Source organism: Anser brachyrhynchus, assembly GCF_964034855.1.
Source record: "Anser brachyrhynchus genome assembly, chromosome: 7".
Classification (NCBI taxonomy): domain Eukaryota; kingdom Metazoa; phylum Chordata; class Aves; order Anseriformes; family Anatidae; genus Anser; species Anser brachyrhynchus.
The window spans coordinates 36,404,879-36,426,368 of NC_137701.1; the positions used below are offsets into that span (position 1 = coordinate 36,404,879).

A 21,490-nucleotide genomic window follows, 5' to 3' on the forward strand; every position below is an offset into this window, starting at 1 on the left:
GTTTTCATTTTAATCTTAAATTTAAAAATTAGTCAACACACTGAATCAAGTATGTAGATTTTCATTTAAATAAGTCAGTCAACAATTTTTTTTGTATAAAGTATTTAACACTTCATTGTAGAAACATAGGCAAAATGACTATTATAACCAAAATGAAAAATACTGTTCAATCTAAAAAAATGTACTTAAACAAGAACCTGAAAAAGTTTATGATATGCATAACATTGTTCAAGCAAAATTGCACTAGTATTACATAAATCAGGAGTTTTATAAAGGCCCCAATATGGCAAAGTTTAGAAATAGGTAGTATGCATGCACAATAGTACAACAAAAATCTCTTATAAAACAGCAGTTATTTTTGTAATGCTTGTACAAAGGGAGTAAAGAGCAACCACAAACATATTTAATCTGTTAGGTTAATATATTATGATAGCTAAAAGTCAGTCATGTCTAGCAGAGGAAGGAAGAGTCCTCCACAGTATATATGTGTGAATCAGTCTTTTGTGCCTTTAAAGTTACGTATAAAATACTTTGATTCAGTTCAAACCTGAAAGACATTGTATCCTTTATTTCCATCAAAATTAAAAAAGTTGAGTCAGATTTTCCTTCTTAGCAACAACAGAAAACAAACCAGGTCAGAGCAAGTGCTGGAAACTGATACTGAGGCTTTTCACTTCTGATAACTAGATTTTGGTATTTTACCCAGACTACTGAAACTCGGGCTTAGGTGAGGTTTAACTAATATGCAATTTGGTTATGTTTTATCTCATCAATATCCCAATTTATTTTTATTTAAAGCATCTGCTGTGTTTCGGATTCCTTAATATCTCTGAACAAGTATGATTTTTTTTTGTGATTGCCAAAACTGAATGCTGTGATTGTGTGAGTGTGCTTAAGGTGTTTTGTGTGTATGCGTTTCCCTACTGCTTGGTACATGTTGAGGAATTATTAATCCATAAGTAATTCATATGATTAAGTGAATAAACATATAATGCATGTGTAGGCAATGCCCTCTTGTGCTCTAGGGTGGCTACTGTCCTAAAGGACTCTTGGAGTTCATATGCTTTGTCCCACAGCAAGTAAGGTTTCAGCTTCCAAGATATATTGTTACTATGTTCTATAAGGTTTTAATAAATACAAAGCTTGTTTACATGGTATATATGTTTAGTATAGCATGTACAGTCACTGAATTTCTGAAACATAATCATTGTGTTCATGCAGATCATTAGATGTTTCATTTCTATAATCTTGTTTACTTCTTGGCAACCTAAAGCTAATTTAAAAGCAAGTTATGTTTGTTTGTGAAAAGTTATCTAGCTTTATCAGGATCTGAAGAGAAATTCTAATGGGCACAAAGAAGAGAGTAGACCATTCAATCATTCTTTCACCATTTAAAATAAACAAAATTACACACTGTACTACAGCTTCCAGACTACATAATGAAAAAGTGCAGATACCATCTTCATTGATTAAGTAGAACCAAAAAAGTTCATAGAAAATAGATTGCTCATTTTCACGCTACAAACGATAATGTTGTTTGCCATTTTAACAAATTTAAAGGTGTGTTATTTCAGCAGCATTGTTATAAGTTGTACCGTAGTGCAGTTTCTTTTTCATAAAAATACCTTACAAATGGTCAGTCAAAAGTCATCAGCAAAAGAAAAACCCAGAAAACATCAACAAAACAAAAAACAGAGGTAATGCTGATGCCAAAACAATTATAATACTGTTGGTACATAGAAAAGTAATCCTTATATTTTATACATTTATACAGAGTATAAAAGGTAACAGCAGATTATGCCACAGTCTCCCTTATCCCAATATCTATTTTCTTTGGAAGGAGTTCTCTTCTTTCATCAACGCTTGCTAAGGAGTTTCGACAATTTTGTCCATCCATGTATAACTTTGCATATACTGGATTGGAGTAATTTGTTGGCTGCAGAGAAATTAAGCATACCTTAGATCAGTCAGATTAAACCAAAATAAACATTTATGGATATGGAAATGGGGTTGTTAAAGCTAGAACAAGTACACATAAAATATAATTGGACATATTTAATAGATACCTGGACTTCTGCAAACCTGATAATGGGTTAATTATTTAGTTCAAATTAAATTCATGATATGAGACATGCTATTAAAATAATCAGTGACATGACATGCAGCATAGTATGATATTAAAACCATAAAAGCAATGACAAAAACAAAAACCTTGAAAAATGTCTCTGAAGTTCACTTGTCCACCTTATTACACCAGAAGATTTCAGAATAGGTATGAAGAAGTTTATAGAGAAGGTGCACTGTGAGACCATGTGACGCGTTTAACAGTAGAAAACTGCAACCAACAGTTTCCATATATTACCTGTTCTAAGACATCAGCATCCCATCAATAGCTGACCATGTTTTCGAATTCTGTGGCCCAAATATACAACATGATTTGACCAAAAATTCAATACTTTTGTAATGAAAATTAAACTTTGTTTAAAAATAAACCAGCATAACTATTAACATATCATAGTATTTACAGATTGAGAAATATTTTCTCAACAAGTTAGGTAGCTTGGACTGTAACGAAAAAATCTATTGAACTGAGTAATACTTCATTATAGGACAAGTCCATTTTTAAGTCTGCAAAGCACTCGAGTATATGAGAAATCTCCTACATATGACAGTGTAAAAGGATGAACATGGATGAAAACTTACTCTCCTATCACTAATGCTAAGGCAAAAGCACTCCCCAAGGTTTATAATATAAATGTCTCAAATAATTTCTTCATACTTTGTGCCTTTATTGTCTTCTAGAAGACCTTTACTATCCAACTAGATATTCAGCCTTTACCTATAATAACTGGAAAGGGTACTTTATGGTCAAAACATTCCTTTCTCATAACCAATGAAACAGTACAAATTTGCTTACACAAATATAAATGTTTACAAAAAGTAGAAGAACAGTAAGACAAAACAGGTAAATGAATTTGTTTGGTGTATGTAAGAAGTGATTAAATTTTTTATTACAGCCCCTACCCCCTCAAAGGTGGGTAGATTTTCTTTATTTGAAAATATGCTGAAAAAAACACTTGGGTAACAAGGAATAAAAGGAGTCCAGAATCTTAACTTTCCTTTTTCCTGTTGATCAAAACTCTTTCTGAACCCAGGGTTCAGATATTCTTTAGGATGGCTAACTAAAGCAGCTACTCCTTTGGGTTAGTTAAAAGCTGCCTATTCTATCTATTACAGATGACAAAGTTACTGCCATGCTTTCTTAGAATGGAGGAAGAAAAAGGTGAGTCACATTTATTAAAAAAAAAAAAGCTACTCTTGTATGTTTTTGGAAATTAAATATGTAATAACTGCTGCTGTAATTTATGAGAGCAAAATCTCATTTAAGCCTGTCTATTCCAATTGAATTGGAGATCTTTACATTTGTCATAATGATTATCATCAGCAAGTTAGGTTTTTTCCAACTGACAGGACTTTTTATTTCTTTGACCATCACTGTTAAGGGTGATAACTACAACAGTACAAAGACTCTTGGCATTTATATAGTGCCTCACAGACAGTAGGCTCTGTCTCCTGATATCTCTTTGAGTAGGTCCTAATGTAGTACAGTGAGGCACAATAAGTAAATGGAGTGTCTTGAGTAACAGAGTTACTGCTGCATATGGACATATATTCTAGGTCTCCTCGTCAATGGTTCTATAGTCCATCAGAAACATCATACCCTCTACAAATTGTTACATTTTCAAACAATAAAGGACATATTACAATCATGCAAGAATGCAAATGGCACAAAAGATGAATATATACTGAGGCATATGAAAATGAATGTCATATTGATATCCCTTTTTAATATTTTAAACTTCAATGTTTGCAAACATCACGCTGAAGTGTAGTCAGTCTGATACTTTAAAAGTAACTACCTTAAGATTTTATTCAAAAATTGATTGAAAGCTGAGCAATCAAAAAATGCATTGCAAATATTAAAGGAAATTGTTCATTTTAGTGTGTATCAAATTCCTTTAAAATGACTTTTTTTTCATTTACGTGGGAACTTATTTCAGCTTGATAAACTTCACTAAATGTCTGTACATACGAATTGAAAATACATCAAGATATATGGCTCCGAATGCTATGCTAACCTTACATAATGCTATGAAAAAGCATCACTTTTCTCACTGGCTTTGCATCCCTTTGTAAAGATACATTTGCAGTTTTAGCTCTTTGTATGCAGAGAGGAACCCCTTATCTCAAAATGAAAATGTATTAATCCCTGTCATTCTTCCTGACATTAAAAAAAAGAAAAACAAAATGAAACCACACACAAGATACCTATATTCTAAAATGACAGACAAACTTTCTTTAGTGAGGGGCTGTGGTGGAATGAAATGAATTTGAATCATCATTTCTCACCCCTGTTGACAGTGGTCCTTTCAAGTCAGAGTTTAGGTAGATTGATGGAGTTGTGTGGGGAAGCTTGAATGCAGTGGGCCCTCCCCCTATGTATCTGGCCTGTATAAACAGAAAAATTCAGTTTCTGTGCTAACAGAGTATTTTCCATGTGTACTTATAATCACTGTTAAATAATGTTTTCAATCAGTGCACTGTTTATTTTAGAGTGTTCAACAGCAATAATAATAATAATTAACAAAAGCTCATTGCATGTATTCTTCAGCTTGAAAAATTCCTGCATTCAGTCTGAGAAAAACATTCGGCATTTTAAAACCATTTTTTCATTAAGTATTAGAGCCCGACTTCAAAATGAGCACTGGTTCAGTTACTCACCCTCCAGGGAGTAACTCCATTTTCAGCTTACCTCTTGTACTCTGCACACTGACTATGTGATTCAGCGATGACATTCCTAGAGCTAACAGTAATCCGGTTATTGCTTTGTCAGAAATGCCACAGAATGATGGCTGCCCTTTGGTGTATGTCTGATTACAGAGCTCTAGGAAAGATATCGCAGCATTACCCTGTTCATCCCATGTCACATCACTCAGGGTGTTCAGTCACTGAAGAGTGCTGCTGCAGAATGACAGCATCCTTTACAAGAAAATGATAATACTTACTAGTTTTGTGTAAACATTTAATCTATCTATCCAGCCAGGACTCTGAATTCTTTATGCCTTTGGGAGTTTTCATATATGAAGTAAGTTAAATCTTCTATGTACGAATACATTCTTTCACAGTTCAAAAGGTAGACTCTATGATAATGTATTTCCATTCAGTATTTGTGACTAGACTAAGAAGATGATTAGGCAACTCAAGGCAGAATGTCTGTGACAAAACTCACTTCACAGTTTAGTTCCAACTCTGTTTTGGTAAAATACAGGCACTAGGAAAGAATATCCATCATCAAGCATCAGACTGCAAAAACAATTGTTAATATACACAGGAAGTTTCTTCTAATGAAACCTAACTTGTCTTTATGTCCACTATGTAGTTAAATCTAAACAGCATCATTTTGTTTCTATTAATGACAAAGGCAAAATCTTTTAAAGACATAAAATAAGTAGTGTTTTGGCCACTTGAAAAAAAAAAATTACCTTTTCTGCATTTACAGTAAAATCTGAGGCTAAAAGACCACCTTCACTGTGATCATGGCCCACCTCATACATGTTATATGATGGATTGCCAATTTCAACATTGATTCCTCCGTTTATAATAGGCTGTCTTCTGATAGTTTTTGTCCTGTAATGCATAAACACAAGAAATAAGCTAGTGACTTAAGCTAGTAGCATACAAGTGTTGAACAGCTAGACCTATTTTAACATTTACAATCTTCTCGGAAGAGATTTAAAAACATTAAATTTTACATAAAAACATTACATTTCAAAATATAATTTTAAGAAAAAAACAAACGTTCTTTATTGAAGTCAACTCTATTTCTCTTCTGAAGAGTGATTATTTAACTGTTGAGAATGACTTCTTCCACTTAAACAATTTACAGACCAGCAACTAGTTTTAACAATTTGGCTATTACTGAATCTGTTGTTTAGGAACAGCAGCATCTGACATCCACGGAGCCTGGCAGGGACAGCATTACTAATGGTACAGCCAGAAATGTATTTTGTTGGCTTTTCAAAAAGAAGAAATATATATATATATATATATTTTTTCCTTCACACTTCTTCACACATTTCTAAAGGACTTAAAAGGAGACATTATCTCAGTTTTGGAGGTAGGTTAACAAGCCTCAGGAGAAAGGAAGATGCTCAGGAACAACCAGCAGACCAGCTACTGGACTGAAGTAGGTGCTTTGCCATCTAAGTCTTCTGAGCCTTCTTTAGTAGGCCACATCAATATTATTTGGAATATTTCCTTGTTAAATCTCCCTCTCCACTACCACGATTTTGCTAAACACAAGAAAGTCAACAGCTCTTCCAAGTGTCTTTATACAGTAGAAATTCCCCAACAACTCTGTACAGCTTTTGAAGAAGTCAAAATATCTACTACACTCCCTAATGTAATTATGAGCTGTAGGGCAGCTAAAAGTCAAGAGAACAAAAGATTCACTGTTCAGTGCTGGAACTTGGCTTTCTGTACAAGATAAATACAGTACTGATGACGAGGCTCAGGATTCTACAGTAGGTACTCTGAACATTGTTTACATCTTCACTACAACTTACACAAAATCGAAAAGAACTAATCAATGTAAATAAATCAGAGTGAACTATAATTAGAAACTGGAAATTCTCCACAGGCTCTACCTGCAGGTATTCATAGACATGAGCAATATTTCTTAATTACATGGTTCCAAAGAAATACATTAATTCTGCTTACTAAGTTCACTAAGTCTCTGGATAAAATTATTAACACTTTTTCAGCCTTGGCAGGATTGAGCAAACTCGACAAGAAAGAACTATATCATCTTATTTACTGCAGGTGGAATACAAACACAGTAAATATCAATTGTTCCAGCAAGAACCAAAATGTAACTAACTAATTGTATCCAGAAACAGGTTTTTTTTTTAATATTCTCAACATTGAAGATTTTTGATATCAAAAAGGTGCACATATTTCAAAGATTTACTTTTTATTGCATACATAACTATAAAAATACTTACCTTCGTTTTCTTTTGCAAAGAAATAATCCAATTACCAGAGTAGTGATCAAAGTCACCAGTAAAACAAGAGGAACAATGATTGCAATGCTTCCTAAAACAGGAAAAGGAAATCTCATTGATCATTCACAACTAAGTCTAATCACAGCTGTAAAATAGTTAAATTAATTTTAAAAAGAATAATATTAAATTAATAATTAATAATTTTTAAAAGAATAATATGTTCCTTACCAACAAATTTCATGTGATAAGCTTCATTAATTTGAGATTTGAATGTTGAAAAAATATCACAGATACTGGTGTAAACACTACCAGAATTTTTGTCAATTAATCATACCTGAGTTAATTCTCACCACACACACACCTCTCCTAAACCCTGCCCTTGTTTGCAGTAATAACATACGAAGGTGCATGGAATTGCCACACACTTTGGGCTTAAGTAGCATGGTCACTGATATCAACTGCCTCCATCATCTTCATCAGTATATTTAAGTATTTAAGTCACAAAAGTAATAATTTAAAAGATTCAGTGCATGGTTCTGATTGAAGAATTCTGTTGTTAGCATTAATATATATTTATTACTTTTATTTGTGGGAGACAAAGTGTAGTAAGCAATATTAATTTCTGTGTGGTTGGCATATCCCTTCCTTTTACTGCATTCTACTCAGGAGCCAGTAATTTTGTTATGTTGATATAAGCAATCAAGGCAACTACAATAATGCTTAATGTAGCAGAAAAACAGTGCACAGATCAGACAGCAATGTTAAAGCAGAGGAGGGAGCAGGGAAGAAGAAAATCAGCTGAACATTATTTTAGCGGATAACTAAAATGAAACCTGAAAAAGTAAGGTCAGCAGCGGTACCCTTCTAAGAATTTCTCAGCTCTTGTAATTCGTCAATAAAAAAAATACATACAAGTACTTTTATGTTATAACAGCTCTCAAAGTGGTCCTTACAGACCACAGGACTCCAGCATGAAGCCAATGTGGAATGAAATGCATTTCCTCTAATATCACAATACTTAATTGGTGGAAAATGAAAATACTGCTTGCTGTTTCATTGACTAGATGGGTTGATTCATGACAAAATAAGATGTTGGCAGTCTGCTCTACATGAAACAGTATTAATAAAGAAATGCAAAAAATGTCCTTGAATTCTACCTGAAGGCTTACTGGAAGCCAAGTCAGATTCTCAGAGGCCTAAAATAAAGTACTATCGAAAAAAACATTAACGATTCTGAATTCACTTCAGCTTATAAAGATTCAACATGTAAAGAACATTAAACAATTGCTATTTTAAGATAGCATTTGTGTAAATACCTGGATGAAGTTCTCCTTTAGGGGGAAAAAAAAAAAAGTTCATTTTGTCTTGGCATGTGAACTTACACAAAAAGCCCTGAAAAACAGGCTACTAAGCCTGAGCTGCTGTCTGGGAACCATGGTGCAGCCTGGGGTCTAGCAGAAGGCAAAAGATGAACAGATGTTTCCTGAATCATAGCAGGTATTCCTTCAACAAGAAATATCTAGCTAGGTTTTGCCTGCTTTTTTGCCTGTTTCCAACTTGTAAGTTTTATTTCACTTGTCTGGATTGCTAGGAAGATTTCATCTAAGCATCAAGCTGACCTGAATAGTGGGCTATTCATTCTCCTGCTCCTCTTGGGTTAAATGTGACTGAGACATATAGCAAGGTACCATCAGCATACTCAATGCACCGCAGGGGACCTTGTCCAGTTTAAACTGCCAATGCCATAGCAATGCCATCCTTTTATGCTTACAGATATGTTTAAAAAAAATACGACAGGAGCTATTCTTATTTTCAGGATGATTTTCACAGCAGGTAAAATTCAAACCTCTGCAGACAGCCAATGCAAAAGTTATGAACTACTTACAACTCTATTTTTGATGCTTTCAGTGGGACTTAAATGGTCAGAGGTCTTGTACTAGTTCTCTGCACAGCAGTGGTATCACCAAGCACTTGTCACTTGATACATTTTAAGAAAAGTGCAGGCTAGCCTTGAAACAGTGAGTGTATGGCATATGGCACATATCCAAACCTTCTCATGAAACAGTGTCAATCAAAATGTTAAAAAAAAAAGGAAAACCTTTTTTTTTTTTTTTCAATTTAAAACAGGTAACCAGCACATATCATATCACAAACTCATATTCTAAAGTATCAGCAGGTTAACATTTGATGAGCGATAGCAGTTATTTGAAGTACTTACTTGTACTAATATTGTCAGACTTGCTGCTTTTGGGAGCTGGCCTCTCACACTGTGTGCCTGACCAGTTGGCTGAACATCTAAAAGGATCCAATTAAGATGGTAAAATTAATAGATGTCAGCTGTTAACACAGTAACCTATTAAAGAGACCACCAGCATCTTCTCAAGAGCTACACAAATGACAACTGTGATTCTACAAAGAAAACAATAAGCTTCATGAAAGGAGTCAACAGTACTCTGCCATAGCACTTAAAACATTCTAAGTTCTTAGTTCAAAACTACAGCTTTGTATCTTCAGTTGCTGTTATTATCACTGCAATCTTGATTCCAGAGTCCTTTTCTAAAATTATTCGATAATAAAATAACCAATCATATATTAATGTATCTTATACCAATTACCGCCTACTATGCAATCATGAAGGAGCACGTGAGCTGTATCCATGCACAGATAACTTAGTCTAGCAAGGTTTATTTGTACTATGTTGTCTTAGGGTCAGCTTTGATCTAGAAGCTCTATCAGCCACTTCCACATTGCAAAAAGAATACTTGACTGGACATAAAGCACCACACGCATCCAGTAACTCACACTATCTATACTAATTGCCTCTTCCCAGGGTGCTGCTGCTCCCCTTTACGCTGAATAATGCAAAGTTTACCACAAAATTGTTCTTACAGACCTGGCTGTAATAATTTACTTGCACAATTAAGATCAATCTTTGAGTAATATTCACAAAGTTACTGAAGTTTTCCTTTTCTTTCTATTCACATTTAAATGTTTTCCTGAAAATTCTATAATAAAATGCTTTATCTTTTATTAAATTTTAGCTATATAAGTACATACATATTTATAGCAATATATACATATGCATGTAAGAGAGTTAAAGCATAAAAAGCTACAAAACTGAAGGAATAGGAGGATCTCCATTGGCTTCAGAGGTCCTTGAATACTGATAATGTTAAGAATAAATATTTTGTGAGCTAGCTACCTGGATGAGCACAAAGTTATTCAGCTGTAATTTCCTTGTGTGAATATCAATATGCAAATATTTCTTCAACTGAGAAGTTGCTCTCCATGCATACAAGCAAATACAAGGAGTTCATGCATGCAGCCTCAGCACATCCATCAGAAAGGGAAAAAAATACCTGAATGAAATCCAGTTGCTTATTCATCCTGCCGTAAATATGATTAAGTTTGCTACAGAACCTGAAACTCTCCTTGTGGAAACGGCAGGAAGTAGTCACTTTTCATCTGCCTCTGTTGCATATTGTGCAGTGACTCATATTTTTCACCGTATTTTTGAATTATTTATGAGTTTCAATACGGGTTATCTTTAGGTAAATGCAGTAGAGCATTACTTTGCATGCAGTTCTAAGAACAGCTATTATCTAGTGCCTTTCTAAGGATTAAATGAATTGCAGAGTTTAGGGCTGGACATGCTTAATGAGCAACATTGTTCTATGATACAAAAAGGTTTGGAAAGGTACAAAACTTTCCAGATAAATATTGTGGAATTAGTCCCAGCTAGCTTTGCTGGTGACGCCTCTGACTCTCTTTTGTCTTTGCAGATCACATGGGAAAGAAGGCTAATTCTTCCCTTTCCTCTTAACCCTTTTCCAGCACAATCCAACATTCAGACAAAACCCTTTACTGGGTTTCATATTAAGTTTGAACATTCTCTGGAAGGTTTCTAATTTCTTTCTTTTTTTTTTATTGTTTTTTTTTTTTTTGTAGGATTTATTATGCACATACTTAAATTCTACAGACATAAGTAATGCACAGATGCTATTTAGAAACATGTTTATTAATTGATAGCTGGTTCAAAATTTTCCTACATAGATTACTTGTGTTATAACTTAGTCAGTTCTTTTATTTATTTAAATTTAAATGCAGCCTTCCATTTCCTCACAGCCAAGGAACCTCCCCAATTGCTAATTAATTACAGAAAATATGATTTACAATAATTTATTTTAAAACTGAAACCAACTGACATGTTCACTCCTGATTACCACCATTTTAGCCCTTTCCAAGCCAAACAAAACACAGTTTTAGTATTTTAAAAGATGTATTTGTTCCTTTTTTTTTTTTTTATATATATAGACCCTTTTTTATCAATTATATCAAATGGAAGTGATTACACTGATGGCCTACCTTATTAAGATACTACTTAAGGAACTATTTTTTCAAAAGTTTACCATTTAACGCAGGGCTGCAAAGAAAGTATCTCCATTCTTATAGACAAACACCTTAAATCTTTATATTTAGTATATTCTATAGAGAACCAAACTGTTGGTATGCAACAACCATGAAAGAAATCTATATTTTTTACTGGAGGTTTTGCATCGTTGCTCTTGAGGTTTCAGTTCAGGTGATTAAAACTTGTTATGAGAGGCAAGTTCCACTTAATGCTATACTATGGAAAATAAATTATCAGAGTTAGACAATACATTGACTTAGTACCTAAATCCTTATATTGAAAGTTTTAAACAATTCTACTGTATAAGAGAATCACTGCTGTAAACCTACCTAAAAACACTTAAAAGAATATAACATAGTGAGACTAGTAAAAGATTCACCACTGAAGTATGCCAAGTATAAGCTTATCAGAAAATTGTGCATACTGTACAAAATCTTAGATATGACACCATGACAGCTGGTGGAGAAAGAAAACCTGCAGCTCTATATGTAGAAAAGAGAGGAACAAATTAAGGTAGGAGGATTAGTAGTTCTTGGCATTTTAATTGCAAAAAGTCAGCAATATTGAAACAGTTCTGAGGAATTCGATTGATGTCTCATAAAAACATGATAGCTAGTTGCCACTTCACTTTCCTTTTCCAAAGGTTTGCTGTCACCAATATCCTTCAATGGGACGGAAGCTGACAGGATGGCAATGATTTTCTTCTGTACTTAGAGGTAAAATGCTTGCCCTTTTATGGTCTAGGAAGGTAATAAAGAATCTTCTTGGGCAGACAGAACAGAAAATGAAATAAAGTCCAAGGGAAAAGTGTTTGCAAGGAAATTTGACACTGAAAATTAGCCCTGAGCAGGCACATGAATAATGCTGGGGTTAGGACATGGACAACAGTTGCTGTAGGAATGTGGGAAAGATTAGTAGGTCTAAATTAGTTTTACTAGTGTTCAGATACAGTAGACATAAGTTGTTCTTAACAACAGACATTTTTCTGATATTAGAACATTTAAACTCAGACTGTTCAGTATCTAGCATGGGAACTGACTTCTGGTTTAATTGGATGCACATCATTTTGTACTTTTCCAAATCATTTGATACCAGGAGCTTTTGTTCTGTAGCACTGCCAAGAGTTTTATGGCCAAAGATATGACATTTGCAACATTTGCAGCATGGGCCAAAAAAAAAAAAAAGGGCATTGATGAAGCAGAAAGCCATTGATTTCATTGCATAAAGCCACCGGTTTCAGTGAAGACATACATACTATCAAGAACTGCACAGAAAGACAGTGATAAAGCCTAATCTGAGCTACACAAACAAATAAAGATGGAAACAGATGGGGATCTTGACAGTGAAGGACAGGTTGGAGTCAGTTGAGTGGTGCAAGGTGCTACAGGTGCAAATCTCCAGTCCCCAACAGAGTCAGTGAACAGATCAAAGAGCAACAGCATCCTAGAGAATGCCAGTATAAATCCCGAAAGTGAATGTAATAAACAAAAGGTTGTACATGGCCTGCTGCCAAGGTCATTAATGAAACTAGCTACGGCTCTCTCTCTTACAATTTAGTTCTACATTTAGAAAGAGGTGACTGCTCAGGAAACACACATTGTGAGATACAGACTGCCTGTGCAATAGGAATTATTTATGCAAAGGAAGTAGTATTGCAGAAGAGAAATGTTTTAAAAACTCTAAACTGGAATTGTAAAGACATCTGACTTATAATGAGAAACATTCAGAATTAAGACATTTACATTTCAGAGAATGATCATGCTGTTGTTACAGAATCTATTCATGAGAGAAAATGTCTCTTTTCTCTATTTTTCTATAACCCTTACAGGTCAGTGCACTGAAACACTCTAAACTCAATTATACGGGCACTTGACCAAAAGGAACCATTTGACTATGAAATGTCTGAACAAATAGAAAAAGCTAGTAAAAAGGCTAAATTGGAGGCAGTGTGGATTTATCCTTTTTTTTTTTTTGTGTGTGTGTGTGTGTGTATATGTGTGTGCCACAGGCACTGTCATAAAATATAATATAGAAGGCATAATATGCAGTTAAAAGTGCTGTCGTAAAGAGCTGCTTTCCAACTCAATACACCAGTGTGTAACAAAAAAAGTCAGAAAGCAGCACTGAAAGATTAGACCAGAAGTACAACAGAATCTGTGAAACAGTCATTACAATACAGAGGTTGAAGGGGAATTGAAAATGTTTCTTACCTAAAAATGTTATTTCTTCATTACAGTAAGTAATATAGTGAAGTAAATTTCTAACTTTTCTTTTTAGTCAAGCCATAGATAGCAATGTATTAAAAATAGTAAAAACATTCAAAGGAAAGTATCCAGCCCTGCTATTTTGAGGACACATTAAAATTCTACTAGAAAATGTCTTCTCATTAGTGTTATAATTCTTTGTAAGATGAGAACACAGAACATCTGGATTATAGTTATTTACTATTTGTATTAAATCGCACCAAAAGACAGAAATTGAAATATTTCACTTTTTCCCTAAAACTCTGTAGAAAGACATAGTATGAAAAAATCTTTGCCCTATACTAAGTCACTGAACTATTCCTTATAAAATAAATAAATAAATAATAGCAATACTTAATAGAAGCAGTCTTCACACAGGGAGCTGATAGTACAGAGTTATACCCACAGACAAACCCCAAAGTAAAGGAATTTGCTGTAGAAGCTAAGGGATTGAAACCTTACAACATGACTTGAAAAGGAAGTACAGGTTACCTTGCTGTCCAAAAAAATAAGAACAGAAAAACTGCATCACCCAAAAGCAGGCAACTTTTCCAACAGAAAATTACTTTTGAGGAATGCAAAGAATTTTGGTAAAAACATACAAGAAAAACTGTGACTTTTAACATTAATTTAATTTTTGCATGACATTAATACACAGAAATCATCATTCACAACTAGTGCATGGTGTTCACTGCTAAGGAAAAAGCCTTGAGATGCATCTTAGCCTCTATGACTCCAAAGTAAAAAAATAAGTGTAATTGTGAACTCCATGCTGTTAGGAATTTGTATACAATACATATACTATTATAATATTTTAATATTATTAACATAGAGTATATAATATTTTAATATTATTAACAGAGTAAATATATAAAAATTAAGCATGTCTAGATGACTACTACTTCGGCTGAAATTACACTGAGCAACCAAGTAAAAGAAAAAAGAATAGACTGAGGTGGTAAAAATATTAAAAAGAATGAGAATTGACTGGATCAATAGGTATATGACAAACCATGTTTCTCTCTCCTTCTCACAGAGGTAAAGTAGTGATGTATGGCAGCAGTTGCTATGCAAGTTTTATCTGAACAATTTTAAACTTATAAAGGATACTTGCATTACAGCCTAGCTGCTAAATGGTCAATGAAGAATGTACATATTCCTGTTTTCCAAGGTCTTGTCACTTTTTTCCTTTGCCAACTACTCCTCAAACATCTGTTTGCACTTAGTTCTTTAACTAATGCTAGTTTACAATACAAACTGAATGAAAGATCTTCCACAATATAAAGTTACAACCTGCTGATTATGTTCAAATTCAAGACATTTATAACAGACGTTTTTTAGTTGAAAAAGAAAGGTCTCAACTAGCACAATACAGTGAAATTCCTGTTGTAATTATAATTGTGTAGCTCATTAAATATAACCTAGGAAAGCATATGGAAAACATTTATTACAAGATACTTGATATATTTTTCTGTTCTATGATTTATACTGCCTGTCATGATTGCAATTGCCTTCTACTCTTAGGCTGTCTTCTCAATGCTGTGATTGTTCTATGCTGCAGTAGCTTTTCTTCTATTCAACCTTCAGAAAATGCCAGTCAGAGGATTTCATAAGATTTCCTTCCTGTCCAGAACCAGACTATGGGTCTACCTTAACCTTTTTTTGATCAGACTCCTGCCATAGTTTTACATTTACTTATGATTTTGCATATACTTATAGTGTCTCTACATACATATACTGCATACGTATATTTACATACTAACTGTTCACATTTAAAGATTTTTAACGAGAAAAATGTCAGGAGAGAGGTACAGCATCACAGGTATATGAGTTTGAGGGAAAGTACTCCATCTGGAGGAACTCAGTCTTTTTTTTCAGATTTGCAATAACATGTACATGTGTACACATGCGTGTGTGCACACACCCATGCATGCATGCACACAAATTTTCTCTCTCCAACCTACTGAAAATAAAGCTCACAATTTATTTACATTTTATTACATTCCTGGAGGAATTATTTATTCTGATATCTTCATATAATCACTTCAAGTTCAAGCTTCTTGTTCTCACACATAAGAAATTGATTTCTTTTCTCTCCCTATGTGTTCTGTATTGTTTCTAACATATTACTCAGCCAAAATCCTAATTTTAGAAAGGAAGTAATTTAAACGTGGTCCACCCTTCACTTTTCAGTTTCTTTTGCTACTAAAGTCACGCTTTCCTTCAAGCTCCTGTATCATACGTGCCTTTTAATTAATTTGAAAGGCCACTGATTTCTCTACTCAATTTGCTCTCAAAGCCATGCATCTGCTTACTGCAAGCAATTAAAGTATCTAGGGTGACTTCTACATTACAGAAAAAAACAGTCTTCTAGTTTAGAAATACAACACACAAAACCTGAAAGCCTCTGAACAGTCAACACTTCTAACCATGGACAACTAATTCAATGTTGTGTATTGTCTTCTGAACTTTCTTTCTTACAGATGACAGCTAGGAAACAGAGGCTCTGAAGTTTAGATACACAGACAATAGCCTAAGAAGGAAGAAATGACTACCCTTTTAGTTAGCCAGCAAAATAATATAATCTTACTTGTGTCACATTGAACTTCTCATCCAAACTGATGCAGGGTTGCTCAAAAGCCCATTAAAGCATTTATAAACTCTCTTTAAATTCAGTGGGATTTTGATAAGGACCAACACAATTTGTGTCTTTTATCAGTTTTGACTGTAAACTTCTTAGAGCAAGAACTATCCTTTGTTATGTTTCCATAATGCCTGGTGCAAGGGTGTTACAATTTTATCACATTTTTGTGCAGATGCTAATAATAATACAGAGTTATAGCAAACTATAGATACGGTAAAGGTATTAAATAAACAAATGTAAGAGAGTGTAATATTCTACTAAATCAGTATCTATTATAGCCATTTCTACTAAAGAAACTGATAGAGTACTGCTTACGTTACAATTAGGGTTGAGCCTGTATATTTGAAAGCTTTTAAATTTTTTCCAACTCTCTTCACTGATGTAATACAAGACAATCTCTCACTAAACCTTGCTTCTCTTTCATGGTGTATAGTTAGGAGATAGATAATTAGTGGGAAGGAAATAGAGATGCAAATAAAAATAATTATTAAAACAAAAGACTGACTGATAGAACAGCTAGAACAGACAGTTTGTAAAATAAATTGAAAAAACATTTCTTGACTATTTCCCATCTGAATCTGATCTCATGTTCATTCTGCTTTCAATGGGCTGATGAAGTTACTGAAGCAATTCAGACATATCTCATACGCTTCTAGTGTTACACGTCCCATTCCCTCAAGATCATTACAGAGTAGTACTGAAGATACTTTTAACAAACTTAATACATGAATGCTAAAAAGACAGTAACTACACATAAGATCATACTGTCTGAGGACTCCCTCAGTGGTACAATTTTCAGAAAAGGTCAAATTTTATCATTTTGATGTCAAATTCTTTCAACCCTTGTTGAGCAGAAAGGAAAACAGAAAATTATACAGGAAAAAAATAATGCTTTTTATATTCCTAAAAACAATGCAAAGACTTAATAATCTAGATCTGTAGGTGTCTTACATACAAAGACAAATCACAGTGTATCCTGCATCTTTCAGAACTTGACAGAGTATTTATTGAAACTGAAGACCAGCTTCACAAATTCTTCCTTTTTTGGTGGTTGATACACAGTCAAAGTGAAGACTTAAATCATTCATAAGCTGGTTAGGTAGAAAGTACAACTTCTGTTTCCAATGTGCGCCTGATATTTGCTGGATTAAAAGTTTTAAAAAAATTGATACAAAGTTTTTTTAAAAAATTAACCCTAACAGCAAAGGTTGTTTAAAGGAGACTAAATTCTTACAGGCTTATGTAAGTTTATGTATGTAAAGTTTATAAACATATATAGTATATATATGTATAGTATAAAAAAATAAATGTTTAAGTAAAAACAAAAAAAACACGTTTTTATACTGTAACATAAGCATGTAAACATAACAACTAAAACATGTAAAACATGTAACATAACAAAAGTGTATGTATAGTAAAGTTTATAAACATATACGGTTCCTCTGTATGATTATGGCTAGGATTGCCGTTTAGAATGGATAAATCTTATTTTCTCTTGTTTTTACTGAATGATAATAAGGGCTTTATTACATACAAAGTATGCATTCTCAACTGATCTGGCTGCAAGAGGCAGAAGAGTTCTAACTGAATTAAAATAAAACTCTCTCTCTCCAATTTCTTCCCTCCAAAAATCATCCACCTGTGACTAGTTAAGAAAAATGTTAGCTCTTAATTGTCTCTCAGAGACCAAGCAGATGTCATCCATAGTGTGACCAGAAATGCAAATTGGAGGGGTAAATTATCTTCTCTATCAATGGAGCAGAACTTACAGAAAAAGTCTTTGAGAATCCTGTTCCATGGCACAATGTCTCTGGGATATTTTCATTCCTTCCTGAAGTCTTTTACTTGATAGTATGAGGTCAGTAAAATTATAAACAAGCTCCAGTTAGAAACTAATTTGTGCCCCAAAGACACAAGATATTGGAAAAAAAACAGTGAAATTTGAGGTTGGCAAGAAGGACTGAGACATATGGAACTACTCTTCCTCGATCACTGTAACTGTCTTTAACTCCATCAAACAACTATTTGCCTCTCTTCCCTTTCTTTTAAGCCAGAAACAATTTAGAAGACTCTCTTAACTCCTAGACACAGACAGTGGCCGTACTAACCCAACAATCACTTTGAAGAGACAACAGGAAGAATAGCTTTATCTGCGATTATACTGTGAATGTGAAGAAGTAAATTATCTACTAAGGCTTCATTTAAACTTCATCTTCTTCTCGTTACTGATTCATCTGAATCTCTTCCTCACACTGAAGAGAAACTTAAATTCAATCTTTCTCTAGTACCTTCTTTTCTTCCATGTTTCCCCCTTTCCACCTTGTAATACATTTAACAAAAAAGCTTCTAAAACTGTATTCAAATAAACCTCCTGAAATGAAAGAGAAAGGACAGTTTAATTTTACTAAAAATCATTATATTGTTAATGTCTGTTGCTACCTTATTTATTTATTTATTTTGAGCTTGGCATATTCACTTTACTGTATAGCACAAGTGTCCAATAAAATTAATCTTGGGAATATTGTCACAGTAAAAGTAAATAGTAAGTAAACAAAATAAGTTAATCACTCTGTTCAAAATGTTGCAATCCCTCCCTCATCTTTCTTTGGAAGACAACCTGCTCAAAAGGGAAGAACCACAGCCTTCATCAACTAAATAGTCCTTTGGATACTAGCGTTTCACCTTCAGGAAGGAAGAAAATTGGGTCTAATATCACTTTTACACAGAGAAGTGAATCTTTTTCTCTCTGCTCTGTCTTCTATAAGCTGTTGTTTTGTACTTTTCCCTAATTATATCTTTCAAAAGAAAAGGAATAGTCTCATTCAGTCTTGGAAAGTAATACCTATCCGGGGATTTCTGAAGCCTGTTTTGTTACTTTCTACAGCTGAGTCCAAAGTGACCATTGCGTGCTCTGGGCAGTGGCTTCACAATGGCTTCTGAAGGTAAAGAAGTATCTTCATCTGTCTATGTGTTTGGCAGCATGAATCTTTTCAGCATCGTTCCTATTCAAACAACCCACCTCCGTACTTCTTTGACTTACATAGTTAGAAAGTAGGAAGAAAGGATTAGGGGGCCTGTAGAACCTGTGATACCTTTCTGTTAGCATAAATTCTTGAAATTGTTGGCATCTGGCCTCATATAGAAGCTCTAAGGAGGTTAAAATTCATGTTATCAACTCAAAGACTAACCAAGAGATTCAAATATGATTTTATATATATATATATGTTTTAAACTGCTTCTCATTTTGGTCAGCAAATATAGTTAAGCCAAAAGATCATGAGAACAGACAATGTCAAAAAATAAACATCGATGCTACTCAGAAAGTTCCTAATTAAATTAACCTCATTGAAATCCTACTGTAATATCCAAAGCAGTTTTGACTCCAGTAGAAACAGAATGTAACCCTTGTTGGCTATAGGAATGCATATTAAAAAAAAAAAACAAAACACTTCATATTTTTCTGTGAAAATCTTACATTAGATAAAAAGTAAACATTTACTGTTTAAGTAATAATTCTTAAAAATTATGAGAGAGTATGTAAAATTCAGAACTGATTCTGAATGGTGTATTTTTATGCTATTTTATCTGTTAAAACATTTCACAATAAATTTTGGACAGTTACTTTCTTGAAAGCTCAGATAATATCCCCAACATATTGGAAAAAAAAAAAAAAAAGAGGAATGGTACTTGCAGTACATGACCTTATAAGCAGCAACATGTTTTGCTTCAGGCTATCTTATTCTTAAATCTGTAGGATGCACAGAAATAGAAACTGCCCTGGCAATCATTTCACATGAATGCTGACCAACAGACCTACCTCTCCATACTCTTCAAAATTTTAAGACATGGTAGTCAGAAGACTAATGTACTTTCTAATGGATTTATGGTAGCTCTAGCCAGTTTCATTGCCTGAAAAGCACCAACAAAGTATTTTGATTGTACTGTTTAAAAAATAAAAAATAAAATTATTCACCATACCTAGTCAGTCTCATTGCTACCTACCAGACAATGTTATCAATCCCCACAGCAGTTTACATTTTCACAAACCATGCATTCAGATGAGATAAGATTAAAGCTGTTGGAGATTTTGTATTTTATCCCAAATCTAGGTCTTTGGCTCATGACTTAAATTCCTACTTTTGCATCACAACTGTTGAGTAAAGCAACGTACATCTAACTGTTATTGTGCATCTCTGTGTATGCCTAACTTACAGCATTTTCAAAGACTGAGTCTGTTTATTTCCTGATAAGGATTAAATTTTACCCTTTAATACATAGACCTTAAATCTGTTAGCAAAATACAGCACACAAGGGTGTCTATTCTATACATTTTTTTTACCAGCAAAGTTATGACGTAGCTCAAACACTTCTGTTTAATAGTTAGTATTTTACAGCATATTTCTATAGTTTACAAAAAGACCTATGAATACAGGCTAAACTCTTGAAAAGGTAGCTAAATAGCTCCCCAGCTTCTTTCCCTAAAGAGATAAGGAATAGTAAGTCAGTTTTAGACTACAGAACATGTGCAATGTCACTGTTTGCTAAACTTTATGCTGTGTAGGATTAAATTGATAAAATATCTCAATGTGAACAATAAAAGCCAAGAAGCAGCCTTTTCAGTATTTTCAATACATTTTTTAAAAATAAAGCTTTTTATTTCTTCCTCCAATGACATAGATACTCCAACAATATGTTTAAATATAATCATCAGTGAAACTATCAAAGGGTCAGTGTGCATTACAGAAACGAGAACCCGGATTAAGTATATACTGTGAAATGTATGTGAATGTGCATGACTTGAACCAATGAACTGTGGCCTGAAATGATGTCACAGAATGTGCAGCATTAAGTGGAAGGTTAAACCTACTTGCATCTCGGTTCATTAAACGCAGTTAAAGTGCAAATTCCCTCATTCTGACAGTAGTAATCACAAGGGTTCACTTTCTGGTCACAGCGCTGACTTTTAAACCCCACAGAGCATCTGCAGAATTTCAGTAAAATAGACCTCTATAAATATTCTGCCTTTTGCTGAACAGATTTTAAATGCATTACATATAATTATGGCAAGACACGCACACATACACAGGCACACACCCATAGATATAAATAAATTAATAGCTTTTTTCAT

General features: G+C 33.7%; 1 protein-coding gene across 11 annotated transcripts in view; it reads right to left on the reverse strand.

The window, feature by feature from the left end:
• Positions 1-223: 223 nt before the first annotated feature.
• LRP1B (LDL receptor related protein 1B) overlaps positions 224-21,490 on the reverse strand; it is a 553,237-nt gene continuing 531,970 nt past the window's right edge. For 7 of the 11 annotated variants that reach the window (XM_080600668.1, XM_080600675.1, XM_080600676.1 and 4 more), the window contains 5 exons: positions 9,283-9,359; positions 7,065-7,155; positions 5,544-5,688; positions 4,411-4,509; positions 224-1,936 (listed from right to left, as the gene is read on the reverse strand). In XM_080600668.1, the coding sequence (XP_080456794.1) occupies positions 1,796-1,936; positions 4,411-4,509; positions 5,544-5,688; positions 7,065-7,155; positions 9,283-9,359 (553 nt within the window). In that variant the 3' untranslated portion in view covers positions 224-1,795. Of the gene's footprint in view, positions 1,937-2,362; positions 2,413-4,410; positions 4,510-5,543; positions 5,689-7,064; positions 7,156-9,282; positions 9,360-17,785; positions 21,344-21,490 lie in introns of those variants that run through there. The other 4 variants (XM_080600672.1, XM_080600674.1, XM_080600673.1 and 1 more) reach the window with 4 other exon arrangements.